Consider the following 15,059-nt stretch of genomic DNA (forward strand, 5'->3'; position numbering starts at 1 on the left):
GTATTAATATAATAATAATAATAACACTGTATCATAATATCTGTTGGGTAATAATTATAAGAAGGGATTTGGGATCCAAGTTGTTTATTCAGTTGCTTTAAAAAGACTCCTTTCATAACTGGGCCACCATGCTGGGGAATGTGTCCACTTGAGGGCTGGGAGGCCGGCCACTGCCTCCCCTTCCTTCTGGGTCAGCCTGGCCCGGCACCTACCACCCAGGGCTTGCTGCAAAAGTTGTAGATGGAGTAGAGGGAGTTGATGGCGGGCAACCCTCCGTACTGGAGACCGATAACCAGGCTGCGGTAGTCTTCACCCAGGGCCATGCTGTAGGCATGCTGGCGGACAAGGATGAAGTCCGGCTTGAAGGATCTGCCAAGAGAGGGGCCAAAGCAGTGTTACATACATTACATTGATGGAAAAATCAAGGCATCAAGCCATAGCCTGCTGAGGATAGCACCTCAGTTTAGAATGGGGATGGGGTGGGACAGTGTGGATGAGGAAGATCAGGTGCAAACACACAGCAACTACAAAGTAAAAGGACTGAAAACAACTCACACTTTTTCATTTATTTTTTAGGCTTGCTTTCTAAATTTTCTACATTGAACAAATATTTCATCTGAATCAGAAAAAAATGTATCAAACAGTTCAGTGAATATACTGTGATTTTACTAGGCACTGTAGTGGATGCTCATGTTACTAAGTCCTCACAATGGCCTTAGGATGTGGGTATTGCAGCCATCAGCTCCATCTTACAGATGCACACCCTGAGGCTCAGAAAGATCAGGTCACTTGCTCAAAAAGACAAACTGAAAGTAGGTGGCAGGGCCAATCTGTGTAGCCGCACAGCCCTGGCTCTCAACGACAGTGTAGCGTGGTTTCCTTCTGTGTATTTAAAATGTGTCTTGTCCTTTCAAGTAGCAGCCTCTGGAAAGCAGCAAGAGGACTAATGAGATGGCTGAGAACACACCAGGCTCTCTGCTAGGTCCCTCTGGAGAGAAGATCCTGATTAATGCTCACATGCAGATGTGGGTAAGGTTGGGATTATTTCTCCATTTTACAGATGGGGGGGACACTTCAGGTCAGAGAAGTCGGGAACTTCCCCAAGTCACAAAGCTGGGAAGCAGGAGAGCCACGTTTGAACTCAGGTCATCTGGCTCCAAGTCCAAACACTTTTCCCTCCCTCACGCAGCTTCAGGTAGATTCACAGGCTGTTTTATTCACACTGCCAAGGATCCACCTGTTTCTGGGTTCCTCACTTCTAAGACCCACAAGAAAATCAGACTCATAGTAGATAGGTGGTTTACACTCAAAATGGTGTGATCCATTTGGCCCATCCAGAGTCAGACATTTGGCTTCAAAGAAACTACATCTCTTTAAAATAGTTCAAATTCAAATTAAAATAACTCTCAAAGGGAAAGGACTTGTCCCCAGTGAAGACAGAGGAAAGAGTGCACTGCAAATGTAGCTGCTTCTGAAATCACTCTGAACTTGGGCCTCATGGTGCCCCCAGGGGCTGGAGCCCAGGAGCAGGAGCGTAACAAGGACATGTTGAAAGAATGAATGATGTACATAAACATCACCCTTTCGTTCCCAAAGGAAAGGGCAAGGGACTCCCCGGCTAAGTTGTAACTGGCCCTGAGGATGGCCATGTGGATGGTGACATCTGGGTGTGGGTGGCATTGTGCTCATGGAAGCAGTCAATTATGTCACTGTGGTTAGGATTAGGGTTGGGTTAGAAGCTTGGAAATACCATGCCTACATCCTCATTGCCTTCTTAGGGAGGAATCAGTACCACTAGTGCATTTTACAGATGTGGAACTGGAGCCCTGTAGCCAGGCAGTGACGTGGCCCAGGTCACCCAGCAAAACCATGGCATGGTAGGAGGTCTACCTACTTCCCTGCTCTCCTCCTGCCTTTGCACTCCACTTTCCTGGGTCTTACAGCAACAGAAGGAAGGGAGGAAAGAAGGGGGCATGTGTATCTCTAATAGGGACCTGATGACAAGAGGGAGCATTGACTTACAACCATCTTCTACTTTTATCTGATTTTTAAAATAGCATATGGAGGAGAAGCCAAGATGGCAGAGTAGAGAGATTCACAGCTCGCCCTCTCCCACAAATACACCAAGAGTCACATCTACAAACCCGCTGAATCACACGGAACACCTACTGAACTCTGGCAGAGTGTCATTTTGAAATACAGGAGGATTCTCACAAAATCCAAGAAACAACAAGTTTATACTGTATAGCACAGGGAACTATATTCAATATCTTCTGGTAACTTAAGGTGAAAGAGAATATGAAAACAAAAATACATATGCTCCTATATGACTGAAGTATTGTGCTATATACCAGAAATTGACACAACATTGTAAACTGATTATACTTGAATAAAAACATATTTTAAAAAAATAATAATAAAATAAAACAACATATGTTCACTGTGCAAAAAAAAAAAAAAAAAAAAAAACCCTTGGAAAACACAAAGAAGTAAACAATATTACCTGGAATTCTCAACTCAGAAAATCCTAAAACTTTTCTATGTATTCCTATATATATAGTGATCCAATAATCTATTTTAATGTATCTAATATGCATTCATATTGATAAATGATTTCATGCTTTCTATTATGATTTTTCTGTTTTCCACATATTATAGTGTATCTTCCCTACCAAAAGATCTTCAAAAATACCATTTCTAATGGCTACCTAATAGTGCACTGAATGGATATACCATACATATTAAGCCGACCAATCACCTTCTATTATCAAGTAGGCTATTTCCAATGTTTCACACATGCACATCTTTGCACACATATCAACCTCTTCACTTGAAACTATTTCATACTGTAAGATAGATTCTAAGAAGTGGGATTGCTAGGTTAAAGGGTATGAACTTTTTTTAAAGATGCTCAAACAGTACCCCTTCTTAAAGATGCACATCACTGTTACTACATCTCACTACAGCCTCACCAGCACAGCAGATTTTAAAAATGTTTTTCAATTTGATAAGCCACTTTTCCCAAAGAATACCCTGCATCCCATTGCTATTTTAGTTTGCATTTCTCTGATTTTAGTGAGATTGAGTACTTTTATTAACCATATGCTTTTTCTTCTCTGTAAAAGTCTGCTCACATCTTTCCCCATTAAAAAAAAAAAAGGCAGCCTCACTGTTTCCTCACTGACGTGAGCACTGTGTTAGGATGCAGCCTTTCATCTGTCATGTGTGGTCATGTTCTTATTAGTTGCTTGCCCTTTTTTATGGCTGTGAATCTTAACAAAACATACCAACATATTTTCCATTCCCCTCGAGTCTCTCTGTTTTGATTTCTCTCTTTGCTGTGATGCTCAGAGAGTCCTCTGGGGCTTCAGTTCTGACAGTGCGATGCCCCCTCTTCCTGGCACTGTAGTTTCTCTCTCAGACAACACGGTACCATAGTTGGTGCTTCACTAGGGCAACTCTACTCTGCTCCAGGAGGAAATAATTAAAAGCCTTGTGCTGGCCAGCCTCATAGTTTTTCACTGTTTGTGAAGAACTCCTAAGAGAGACACATAGCCTGAGGGGTGGGGGAATCTGGCTCTCTAGAAAAAGAAGGTGTCCTTCCCAGACCGCCTTCCAAGAGGAATATCTGATGGCCTGTCTTGTGATACTCTGACACTAGTCCCACATATTATAGTGTTCTTTCTCCAGGGCATCTAGAACTCACCTCTAAATCAGATCTTTCTTACTCTTTGAAATAAAGTACTGGTCACTTCAATGTTCATAGCAGCACTATTTACAATAGCCAAGACATGGAAACAGCCTGTATGTCCATCAACAGATGACTGGATAAAGAAGATGTGGTATATTTATACAATGGAATACTATTCAGCCATAAAACCCGACAACATAATGCCATTTGCAGCAACATGGATGCTCCTGGAGAATGTCATTCTAAGTGAAGTAAGCCAGAAAGAGAAAGAAAAATACCATATGAGATCGCTCATGGGAATCTAAAAACAAAACAAAACAAGACATAAATACAAAACAGAAACAGACTCATAGACATAGAATGCAAACTTGTGGTTGCCAAGGGGGTGGGGGGTGGGAAGGGATAGACTGGGATTCCAAAATGTAGAATAGATAAACAAGATTATACTGTATAGCACAGAGAAATATATACAAGATCTTATGGTAGTTCACAGAGAAAAAAATGTGACGATGAATATATATATGTTCATGTATAACTGAAAAATTGTGCTCTCCACTGGAATTTGACACAACATTGTAAAATGATTATAAATCAACAAAAAATGTTTTAAAAAAATAAAGTAGTGGTCACTCCCTATTTGTACTCAAGGATTTGGGAATCTCAAGCTTCCAAATTCACAAGTGCTCTTTGAAAACTATACATCATGTCCCTGCTTAAAACCCTCTGAAGGCTTCCCTCTTTCTAATGACAGATTCTCACCTCCTCTCCATGGCTACAAGGCCCCTGCCCACCTCTCCATCCTCATTTCTAATTTCTCCCCTCTCTCACCTCCACCTGAGCCACACTGACAACTGCCCCTCCCTCTAACTCTCTTTTTAGACACTCTTCTCCCAAATTGTGCATTATGCCTCATTCTTATCACTTACTTGTTGGCTCAAATTCATTTCCTGAAAGATACCTGTCCTGTTCACTCTACTGAAATTTGCCCCAACTCTCATATTGCCTTATTTTCCTTTCTTCGTGGCTCTTGTGATAACTGTATTTCTCCTATTTATCTGTTCAGTTGTTTATTGTCTGTCTCTCCTCTCTAAAGATGTCAGTTCAGTGAGAAAGGCGATCTGCCCATCTTGGACAAAATTGGCCTTATTGATGTTTTCAAATGAACGATAGGGTTAATGAAGCATGTATACATGAAAGAACAAATAAACACAAAGCGGAATGGCCACTAGAAAAAGGCGTGACCTCCTTCCTTGTGGCCCTGGATAACCTAGCGCTGATGGCCAAAGTAGCTAGGAGATAACTTGTGGCCCCTAATAACCAGAGGGCTGCCTTATAAGGCAACGAGTCCTGTATTTCTGGAGGTATATTAGCATCACCAAGAAGGTTTTAACCCCAGGGAATTCAAGCTGGACCCCATAACTGCTGAAGAGTCTCAGATACAAGATGTGAACAATAAACACTTTCCATATGTAATGTATTAGGGCAAGCCAGGCATTTGTCATGGTTCAAATTCTGCCATTGGTTGATGCACAGAATACACAATATCCTTCCGGACAGCCTAGGATGTGAGGTATTTGCATGGAAGACAGAACAATTAGTGACTTCAGTACATGGTTCTTCCCTCCGTAACTAGCACCCAAGGTTCTCTATATGGTCAGAGAAAAGCCAAGTCCACCATGTCACTCCAGCATCAAGGATGTGGCCTCCACCAGGCCCTGACAGGCGACCAAGCACCCCTGTAGAGGCTGAAGATCCTGAGATGATTGGGACATAATCCCTGCTTTCACAAAACTCACAGTCCTAGAGGAAGTAGGTGCAACACTGAAGGATAAGGATTTGCTAAAAGAACAAATGAGTAAGTGAGTGAGTGAAATATCACAGGTATGTATGAGACACTAGGGTAGCCCAACTCTGTCTGGGGAGGGTGTCGAAGAATGTATGCCAGAAGGGACATTGGGTTTTGAAGGAAAAGCCTGTGGGCAGGGTTTTGAGGGTTTCTAGGCAGAGACAACAGTGCCTGCAACTGAATGAACAGAACCTCTCAGAGGGAGTTGTAGTGGACTGTGCTGGTTTTTGTTTTATCTGCCCAGTACCCACTTTTTTTGGGGAAACAGACCCCATGTAAAATCCTCTCCAATCAGAGAACCACATTTCCCTGGGCAATAACTGGTCTAAGGATTGTGTCGCTGATGTAAAAAAGGCCTGTTATAATCCTCCTGAGTGGCCAGCTAGGCCCAGTTATGTCACCTGGGGCTGACAGACATCAATTTTTCCTGCTCCATGGAGGGGTCTCACCTAGAATAGAGGTATCCCTGGGAAGAAGACAGGGAGGGAGACAAAATCCTGTCTGCATCACTGAGTCCCTGAATCCTGCTGAGCCTTATACCAGAGCCATCTTTATCTTGAGTTATGTGAGCTATTAAGTTTTCTCTTTTGCCTACACTAGGTTGAATAGTGTCTGGTGCTTGACATCACTATTGCTCTGACAGATACTGGAAGGAAGTGGGAAGATTGCAGTTAGCTACATTGCTGGAGTATAAGGTCTGATGAGGTGATGGCAAGAAATGAAGCTGGGTAAAAATTCCCAACAACTCTCATGAACCCCTTCCTGCCCTTCTGTCTCCACAGACCCACTGGGCCCAAGCCCAGTCTTTCATGCCTGAGCAAGAAGGCCTCCTTCAATCCCACACAAACTGGCACATCCTGGCTGGAGGCTGTACCTGGGTTTTCTTGTTATTTAGACTTAATATGAGCCATATTGTTTGTTTCTAATCCATGGTCTTTCTCAGAAGTGGCAGTCGGCACTGGAATGGAAATCAAGGACAACATGTAATTGCATGGTAGAGATGGGACAGGTGATGCATTGCTGGGAGATTACTGGGTGCTTCAGGCAGCATCAAGAGGCAAGGGGCCAAAGGCTGAGTGACGTCTAACCATCAGAGAAACATAATAATTCTCTCAATATGCAGAAGCCTGTGGTACTAGAATAGATTTTGACTGGACTTTGCCTAGGACTTAGATTAATAAGCAGAAGCCTCACTATTCTCAGCCATTTGACTGCTATTTTGTAATGGTCCCCTGTTCCCCAAGGGCCAGGTTGACTAAGGGTGACAATGAAGCTTATTTTGGTCACATGCTGACCCATCACACCCAAACTTGACCGTAGCCAGGCCCGGGAAGGCTCCTGACTTCCCAACATCTGCGACCACTGGCAGAGACTTCAGATGTCCTCTTAACTTCTCCATACTTCTCACAATCCTTCTCCATTCCCCTCCACCTCTGAAAATTCAACCTTAGGTACCAAATCTGTGGAAAGGAGACCAAGAGAACTGAGCAAATCAGCAAAAACAAGTGTCCTGAGGAAAAGGGGAGGGAGGAATCAAGGCATCGAAATGGTCTCCATGCTCCTTAAGGCTTAAGGACCACGATCCTGCAGCAAGGACAGATCAGAGGAGATGTGCACACTTGGCAGGCGGAAGGCTTTGAATGGGCCACATGGAAAGACTTTGGGAATTAGCGATGCTTCCCGCCAGCCCGTGGACTGCAAGAAATTAGTCCAGGCTGAAAAGAAATTAGGTGGCAGCCAACCAAGAATCTGGCGAGAACGGACAACAGGATGCTGCAGTGAGGCCTGTGGGGCCCGCCCAGCAGCTGCCAGCTGCACAGCATGATGACGGTGGGGAAGGGGCCCGGCAGGGTTTACAAACAGCCAGGCTCTCTGATGAATCCCAGGGCTCTCTCTGTAAACTATCAGGAGGTTAATAAAACACAGGCACTTGTTGCTGGAGGAAGTAGGCTTCCTCATCTCCTTTCTCAGCCTCAGAATCTCAGTCTCTTTATCCCAGTCTCTTCCTTCCCTTTCATTTCAGGGAAGGAGTCCTCGCTGCTCCACCCTCACTCCATCCTCCTCCTCCGTCACCCCCTTGGATCCCACATGTTGTCGATTTACTGATTTTATTTTTTAATGGAGGTACTAGGGATTGAACCCAGGACCTCGTGCATGCTAGGCATGCACTCTCCCACTGAGCTATACCCTCCCCCCTGACGTTATGGATTTAATTGTGTCCCCACAAAAGATTTTTTGAAGTCCTGAGCCCTGTTACGAGTCTCTGTGACCTTATTTGGAAATAGGTCTTTGCAGATTTAATCAAGTTAAGGTGCGGTTATACTGGAGTAGAGTGGGCCCTACTCCAGTGACTGGGGCCTTTATAAGAAGAGGGAAATCTGGACACAGACACAGAGAGGAAGAAAAGACTGCCATATGGTGAAAGAGCCAAAGACTGGAGTGATGTGTCTGCATGCTAAGGAACATCAAGGATCGCTGGCAACCATGAGAAGCCAGGTAGAGACAAGGATGGATCCTCATCTAGATCCTTGAGAGGAACCACAGCCATGCTAAGACCTTGATCTCAGACTTCCAGTCTCCAGAACCAGGAGAGAATAAATTTCTGCTATTTGAGTTGCCCAGCCTCTGGTACTCAGTTACAGCAGCCTCAGGAAACAAATTCACTGCACACCCCCAATATTTCCTCTTTCTAGCGGGTTCCTGGCTTCCTTTGTTCTTGTGTGTATCTATCCACGGCTCCCTCTTCACTTCCCAAAACAACCTGACCCCAACAATAAGAAGACCTTTGCTTCAAGGTTGAAAATGAATCAACAGTTAAGCAATGTGCATATTTACGTAAAAGAGCTAACAAATCAACACACAGATAAATGCATGGAGATTTGTTTGGAAGGATGTTCACCAAAATGCTAAGCTGGCTATCTCTGAAGAGTGTGATGGGAAATGGGGTTTTTTACATTCTTCTTCAGACTTTCTGGTACTATCTGCATTTAAAAAAAAAAAAAGAGCACAAAGCATTTTTACAACTAGGAAAAAACAATGAGGTTATCTTCATTTTGGAAAAATGATAAATGTGACAATGAAGTAACATCACGGAAAATGCTTAGGGGGCAATTTCACATGACATAAAACAATAGAAAAGAGAATCTGCGTTATGACTAAAGCACTGTAAAAACGATAGGCCTGGAAGGGAAGATGGAACATTGCTAATCTGTTAAGGTACTGAGGCTGCGGGTGATTTCTTTTGCTTTGAAAATCTCCATTTTTGTTATAATGTGGTTTGGGCATTAACCAAAATTTTGGTTGGCATAAATAAATAAGTGAATGTGAAACAAGTCCCCTCCACTTGGCCTGGCAGCCATTAACTAGCCATTCCTCCACTTCCTTCTGTTGCTACACAGATTGGACCAGGCAGTTTCTGCCTGCTAGCCCCAGCTCCCATGTACCCATCTCCATAACCTCCGCATCTGGCTGCCAATCCCCTTCCTAACCCAGGGAAACCGCACTGAGGTCATCCCTAAATGCTGAACCCTGAGATCAAATAGGCTCTGCTATGCCTTCAACTTCCCTGACTTCCAGTAATAGCTAAGGCATGATGAGCTTCTGTTCTAAGCCCTCCACATATCTTCAATCATTTAAGCCTGACAACAGTCCTATGAAGCAGCTGTTTTCATCTCCATTTTCCAGATGAGAAAACTGAGGCAAAGAGTGGTTAAGGAAATTGCCAAGGTTACACAGTTGTTGGTGGTGAAACCCGGAGTGAAACCTGGAAGCTGCTAGCTCCAGAGAAGGATTTCACACTCTCTATAGTACTGACCTCTGGACCTGGATAATTTTTTGCTGTGGGAGACTGGTCTGTGCATTGTAGGGTATTAAGAACATCCTTGACCACTAGATGCAACAGCACCCCTATGCCCAGCTGTGACAACTAAAAATGTCTCAAGACATTGCTGAGAGTCCTCTGGAGGGCAAATTCACCCAGAGAGAGAGCTATACCTTAGGTTTCCGCTCATCCTCATGGCCGCTGTGGCATAATCTCCGTTCTCCCTTCCTCAAAGACGCTCTCTACCCTTGTTTCCCAGATGCTTCCTCCTGGACCCTCACTGTGCCATCATCTCCCCTCCTATGGCTCTTCCCCCAGGCTCACTGTTGGTTCCCTGCCCCATGAAATCACCTCCATTCAGTGGGTTCACCCACCTTGTCCTCACAGGTAATAGTGGAAATGACTCAGGTTTACAGAGCACTTCCTCTGGGCTAGGAATCCTTTTAATTATGTTATTTTTAATCCTCACAATGACGCTATAAGGAGAGTATCAATAGCCTCATTTTTCAAGAAATGAAGGCACCAATAATCCATAAAAATATTGAATCATTATGTTGTATACCTAAAACTAATATAATACTGAGTCAACTATACTTCAACTAAAAATAAATAAAAGTGAGTAAATAAATAAACAAATAATTTTTAAAAAGAAATTAAGGCACCAAGACATTAAGCACAAGAATAAGGTCCACATGAGACCTGAGTGCTTCAAAGCTGATGTGCATAACCACCGTGCTACCAGCACCATCCTCATCACCTCAGATTCACTGTGCCTGGACCCCAAGTCCTCAGCCTCCCCAAGCGTGGATCTCCCGATTTCTGTTAAAGTGCCCACCATGCTCCCAGGAACCCAGGATCTGTCGCTCTGAAGTCATCTGTGATTCTTCTCTTTGACCCCCCCATATAAGGAGCCACCACCTGGAGGACTCCTCCCTCCAGAAGTGTCTATAGAGTTTCCCCCCAACACTTCCCACTCCCCTCCTTCACCCTGGTTTTCCCTCCCATTGCCTTTATGCCCAGGACATCTCAACACATCCTTAGCACCTAACCCTGGGGTCACAAGTCCCACCTCTTGCTCCTCCCTGTAGCTCAAAATCCAGACTGCTGAGTCTGTTCAGTGTGAAGTGACTTCCCTGCCTCTGCCGCAAGGCTTCCCAAACTAAATGCCAACAGGGCCCAAGCAGGTAATGTCAGGCTGGGGGAGTGAGCCAGTCTTTCCTAGCAGAGTCTCCAATAGTTTTCTAATACGCACTGTTTCCAAATTAAACACGTCAATAGTCTTCATTTCCACAACGCTCTCTCTAACCTTTTTTAGATGCATGTACATCCCTTACTCTTTCATTTTCCCACTTTTGATAACAACTTGAGCACTAGAAACATTTCGTTTTCCTGTAGGGGAGCACAACCTCTATGACAGACGGCAGGTAATGTAGGCTTTTGCGGAGAGCTAGGAGCAGTGGGGCCCGGCGAAATGGAAAACAGCCTAAGCTCTAGCCGCTGTGGCCTCATAGGAAGCAGGTCCCAGGTGGCCCTAATGACTTTTTAAAGAAGCCTAAATCCAGATATTTATAAGGAATTATTACTTAAATGCTGATAGCTCATTCAAAAGATTTTAAAAAAATCACCATGCAGACTGGCACCAAAAATAAATAAAGCAGGACTGCTATGGGGAAAACTCTAATGAAACTCAAGGCTGCATCTAAAGGGGGCAGTTGTGACCCAACTCCAGCATATGGTAGCCACGTGGAAATACTTGGTCCAGTCTCACAAAATCTTCTGATTTTCAAATGAAGGCAGAAACCTGCCTTTTGTGTGAAATCTCCCCTTTTAAAAAATATGAGTCCACACTGTGTGTGCAAACCAAACTTGTCTGGAAGGGGGATGTGGCCTGACAGCAGGCAATGCATGGTCTCCAACTTGGGGGGTCACTCTCCTGCCCCCACCCCTGTCTGCATGCCAGTCCTGCACTAATCCTAAAATTCTCCTTTAATCCTTCGATTCTGCTGTTCAAAACCCTCTGGTAGCCTCACTGCCTACAAGCAGGAGTTCATACTTCTTCCCTGGGGCTCAGTGCTCCCCACAATGTGGCCTAGTTCTCCCTTTAGTGCTATCTCCTCTGTGCTCCTAGGACATACTTCTGCCCAGGTCCATGGCCCTGCTGCCCTCCATGCTCATCTTCCAACCATTTATACTGCGTTCTGTCCATGCTCTCCCCATGTTTGGAAACTGCCCCTCAAAAATTCCAACTCAAATCCCCACTTCCTCACAGTTTCTCCCTGTTCTTCATTCTTGTCACCCTAGTGTGTCTTTCTCATGTGGAAATTATTCACACAAGGTCTCCTGACAGCTCACAAATTGTGGTCTCCTACTTAACTCTTCACTTGTCCCCAGGTTACCTCCATCTGGGGGCAGGGTTCTTGCCCTACCTCTCAAGTCTCCTCTCTATGCTGCCCAGAGACATTTTGTAGAATACACACCTGAGAGTGGACAAAGGATTATGGAGGCTGCCTACCATGGGCAGATTGAAGCCCAAATGCTTTAGCACGACACACAGAATCTTGCTTCTGGTATGGTTTTAAAAGGTCTACTTGTCTGGTTCCACCATGGCCATCCATGGTCACACAGATAATATGCACCCGTCCACTCCAACCACATGGGACTCCAGTTGTCCCCCAGAAGCCACAATCTGCTTCACATTTGTAACTCTGGGAAAAATGAAAAGGACAGCAGACAATTCAGAGAGCACTGTGTGAATTAATAATATTTCTATGTATTCAATATGGAAAAAAGTGAGTCCAGGAATGCTCTTGTCTGTCTACCTGCTCTTACTGGTCTTTCAAATCTCACTCTTAATAAAACCTTCCCTGTAGAATGGGCTGGTATTATTTACTCCCTGGGATAAATGTTAACCAAGACACACACACACAGACACACACTTTTTGAAAACAATGAAGCTCTCTGAACAACCAGGTGCGGTATGTACATCTGGATAGATCACTACCCTGAGTGCTTGGCAGGTGTCCAGTACTGGTAGGTGCTCAGGAGATGCACATGGAAATGGAGTGTGCTCTGGCTTCCCTTCTCAGGGTCCTGGCCCATCTCAAGTCAGCAGTACTTCAACAACTACCAGGGATAGAGGATCCCAAGATATCTAAAGAGCATGAGGAGTGAGAGGTGGGGAGCATGACGTAGTCTAGTCCCAGCTCTGCCCCTGACTTGCTGTGGGTCTCTGACACTGCAGCTTCTCCTCTCTGGGCCTCATTTGCCTCACTGGAAAAAGAACAGTTAGGCTAGGTGACCTCCAAGGGTCCTTCCTGGCATAACAGCTTCCAATTCCAGACTTGGAACCAAGGCTTTCAACACCCACCTCTCTGTCGTAACTGTCCGAGTTCCCCTGTGACATTCTGTCATGTAGCAGTAGTTTATAAGATCACGATCACTGACTATTGGGTACTTGCTGAGTGCCAGGCACCTATGAGGGGCCTTTCAAGCTTTATCTTATCGAATCCTTACACAAAGCCTTTGTGAAGTGGGTACTTGTCCTGGGTCCCCTAAAAGTGGTGCCGAAAACAGGCATCCAAAAGCTCATGATTCATGGAGGGAGGGTGCGCTCTTGAGGAAAATTATCAAGGGTTGAGGACAGGAAGGGGAAGGGGCTGAGGATGGATGCAGTCATGGGTAAGGTCTAGCCTTGGCTTTATCCATAGAGATTTCTGGAGCATAAATAGTCCCATGTGTTGTCCCATCTTGAGGAAACAGTCCTGGGCTTTTGAGTCCCCAATATCAGTCAGTTACCAGCTCCTCTGATGGGAGAGGAAAATAATCTTTTGGTTGTCTCAGGGCTGCTGTTACCATACGTCAGAGGCTCTGGAGATGGCCAGAAGTATAGCCATTACCAGGAACTCACAGTGCTGGGGATGGGCACACTAGCTGGCAAAGGGGGTCTGAGCAGAGAGCTATAGCATCTATATAACACTGGCCCATTTTGCAGGTGGGAAAAACTGAGACCTGGAGTGGTTAAACATGCTCTCCAGAGCACAGAACCATGAAATATAGAGTTTTGTACTATTAAGTGTAAATCACATCTCCTATAAACAGTCCTCACCCCTGTGGAGCAGGACGCATGGACCTGCTTCCCCAGCACCCAGAAGCATGACTGCACCCAAAGGGTGCCGATGTGCTTGGAATGGCTGAGTTTGTAAGGTGCCGGCTTGCCGTGGCTGTGGGGCCTTGGGATGGCACGTCTGTGGGGCAGAGGGGTTAGCCCTCACTCCACACGGGGTCCTGCTCTGTGACAGCTGCCTGGGCTCCAAGTGCTGTCAGCAGCCTGCTCCACACTGGGATGGGCCTCCTGCCAGGCTGCCACTGCGGGGAAGGGGAACATTATTCATCAGGGAGATAAGGCAGCTGATGAGAGATGTGCCTCAGAGCAGCTGTTCCTCAGCAGTGGCCGGAGCGGATGCTGGAGAAGCAGAGGGGAGGGGAAGATGGGGGAAAGCCAATTTTGAGATAAGAAATGATGGTATTGCTGGGGGGTGACGGGAGAACACATTTCCTATCAAGGCTGAGTGCTAGTATATACTTATACCCCAGGCCTTACCCACAAATACCCACGCCTGACCAACCACAAACGTGCTTCTGTCAGGTTCACTATGGCACACGTCAGGGGCTTCTCTCATCAGCTCACTCAGCAAGAAGTATCCACCTGGTGGGGTGCATAGTTCCCAGAAAGACTTCTTCCCCAAGCTAATTGTTCACTGCAAGAGACCTGGGGCCAAGGGAGGCTGAATATTCCAGCCTGGGCTACAGCCCTAAATCACTCATTTCCTGCCCCTAGGGCACTCAGGTGGCAATGACTTTAGGGGGCCTAAACCCCCTTTCTGCAGCTCCCCTGGGACTCTCCTCTGCTCTCAAAGCTAGCTCATACAGGGTGGAATTTTCCAGACTGAGGAGCAAGTGTGGGTGAGGTTTCTTTATCTTTTGTTTTTAATTTTTTGAAAGGAGACACTAAAAAGGGCCCCAAGGGTTTCCTGGGAGAGAGGAAAGAGTTGGGTGGATTCTCTGGAGGGAAACGGGTTCCCAGGCGGGACTGAAGGAAAGTGTCTGAGCTCCTGCCAGTCTTCCCTGATGCACCCTGGCCACCTCTCCAGTCTCTTCCCCTGTGCATCGGTCACCTTCCTTTCTGACCACACTGGAGGGTTTCCTCAGAAGTCAGGCTCTCCCCTGCCCCGTGCCCTGTACTGGACTTTCCCACCCTGACCTCCTGGCTAACTTTTAGTTTTCCTTATCAGTCAGAACAGGGAGGCATGTACAGAGGGGTCTTAAAAAGTGTCTACGATGTTATACTTCTATTTATAAACATGTCTAAAACAAATGGGGCAGAATGTTAAGATTTAACAAGCAGGGTCACAAGCACATGAGTAACAACAGTTAATGTTTATTAAACACACAGTGTGTGCGAGGCACTTTTGACTTTTAAAGAGTTTTACCTTAATTAATCCTGACAATTACCTTTAAAGGTAGGTGTTTAAAAAAAAAAAAAAAAAGACAGAGGCACAGAGAGGTTAAGTCACCTCCCCAGTGTACCACTGCAGAGCCAGGTAGCCTGGCTCCAGAAGGGCACTCCTTACCACCTCAGCATACAGGTGTTTATTATATTATTTTCCTATTCTTGAAACAGCTTAGAATTGTTTTCTTAAAGG

At 45.3% G+C, this 15,059-nt stretch overlaps 1 protein-coding gene across 5 annotated transcripts in view; it reads right to left on the bottom strand.

Moving 5' to 3' along the window:
* Positions 1-15,059, bottom strand: part of SYN3 (synapsin III) — a 447,506-nt gene that overhangs the window by 302,919 nt on the left and 129,528 nt on the right. For all 5 annotated transcript variants that reach the window (XM_010994185.3, XM_064491696.1, XM_064491695.1 and 2 more), the window contains one exon: positions 213-369. In XM_010994185.3, coding sequence (XP_010992487.1) covers positions 213-369 — 157 coding nt within the window. The remainder of the gene's footprint in view (positions 1-212; positions 370-15,059) is intronic.

Source organism: Camelus dromedarius, chromosome 11, assembly GCF_036321535.1.
Source record: "Camelus dromedarius isolate mCamDro1 chromosome 11, mCamDro1.pat, whole genome shotgun sequence".
Lineage (NCBI taxonomy): Eukaryota > Metazoa > Chordata > Mammalia > Artiodactyla > Camelidae > Camelus > Camelus dromedarius.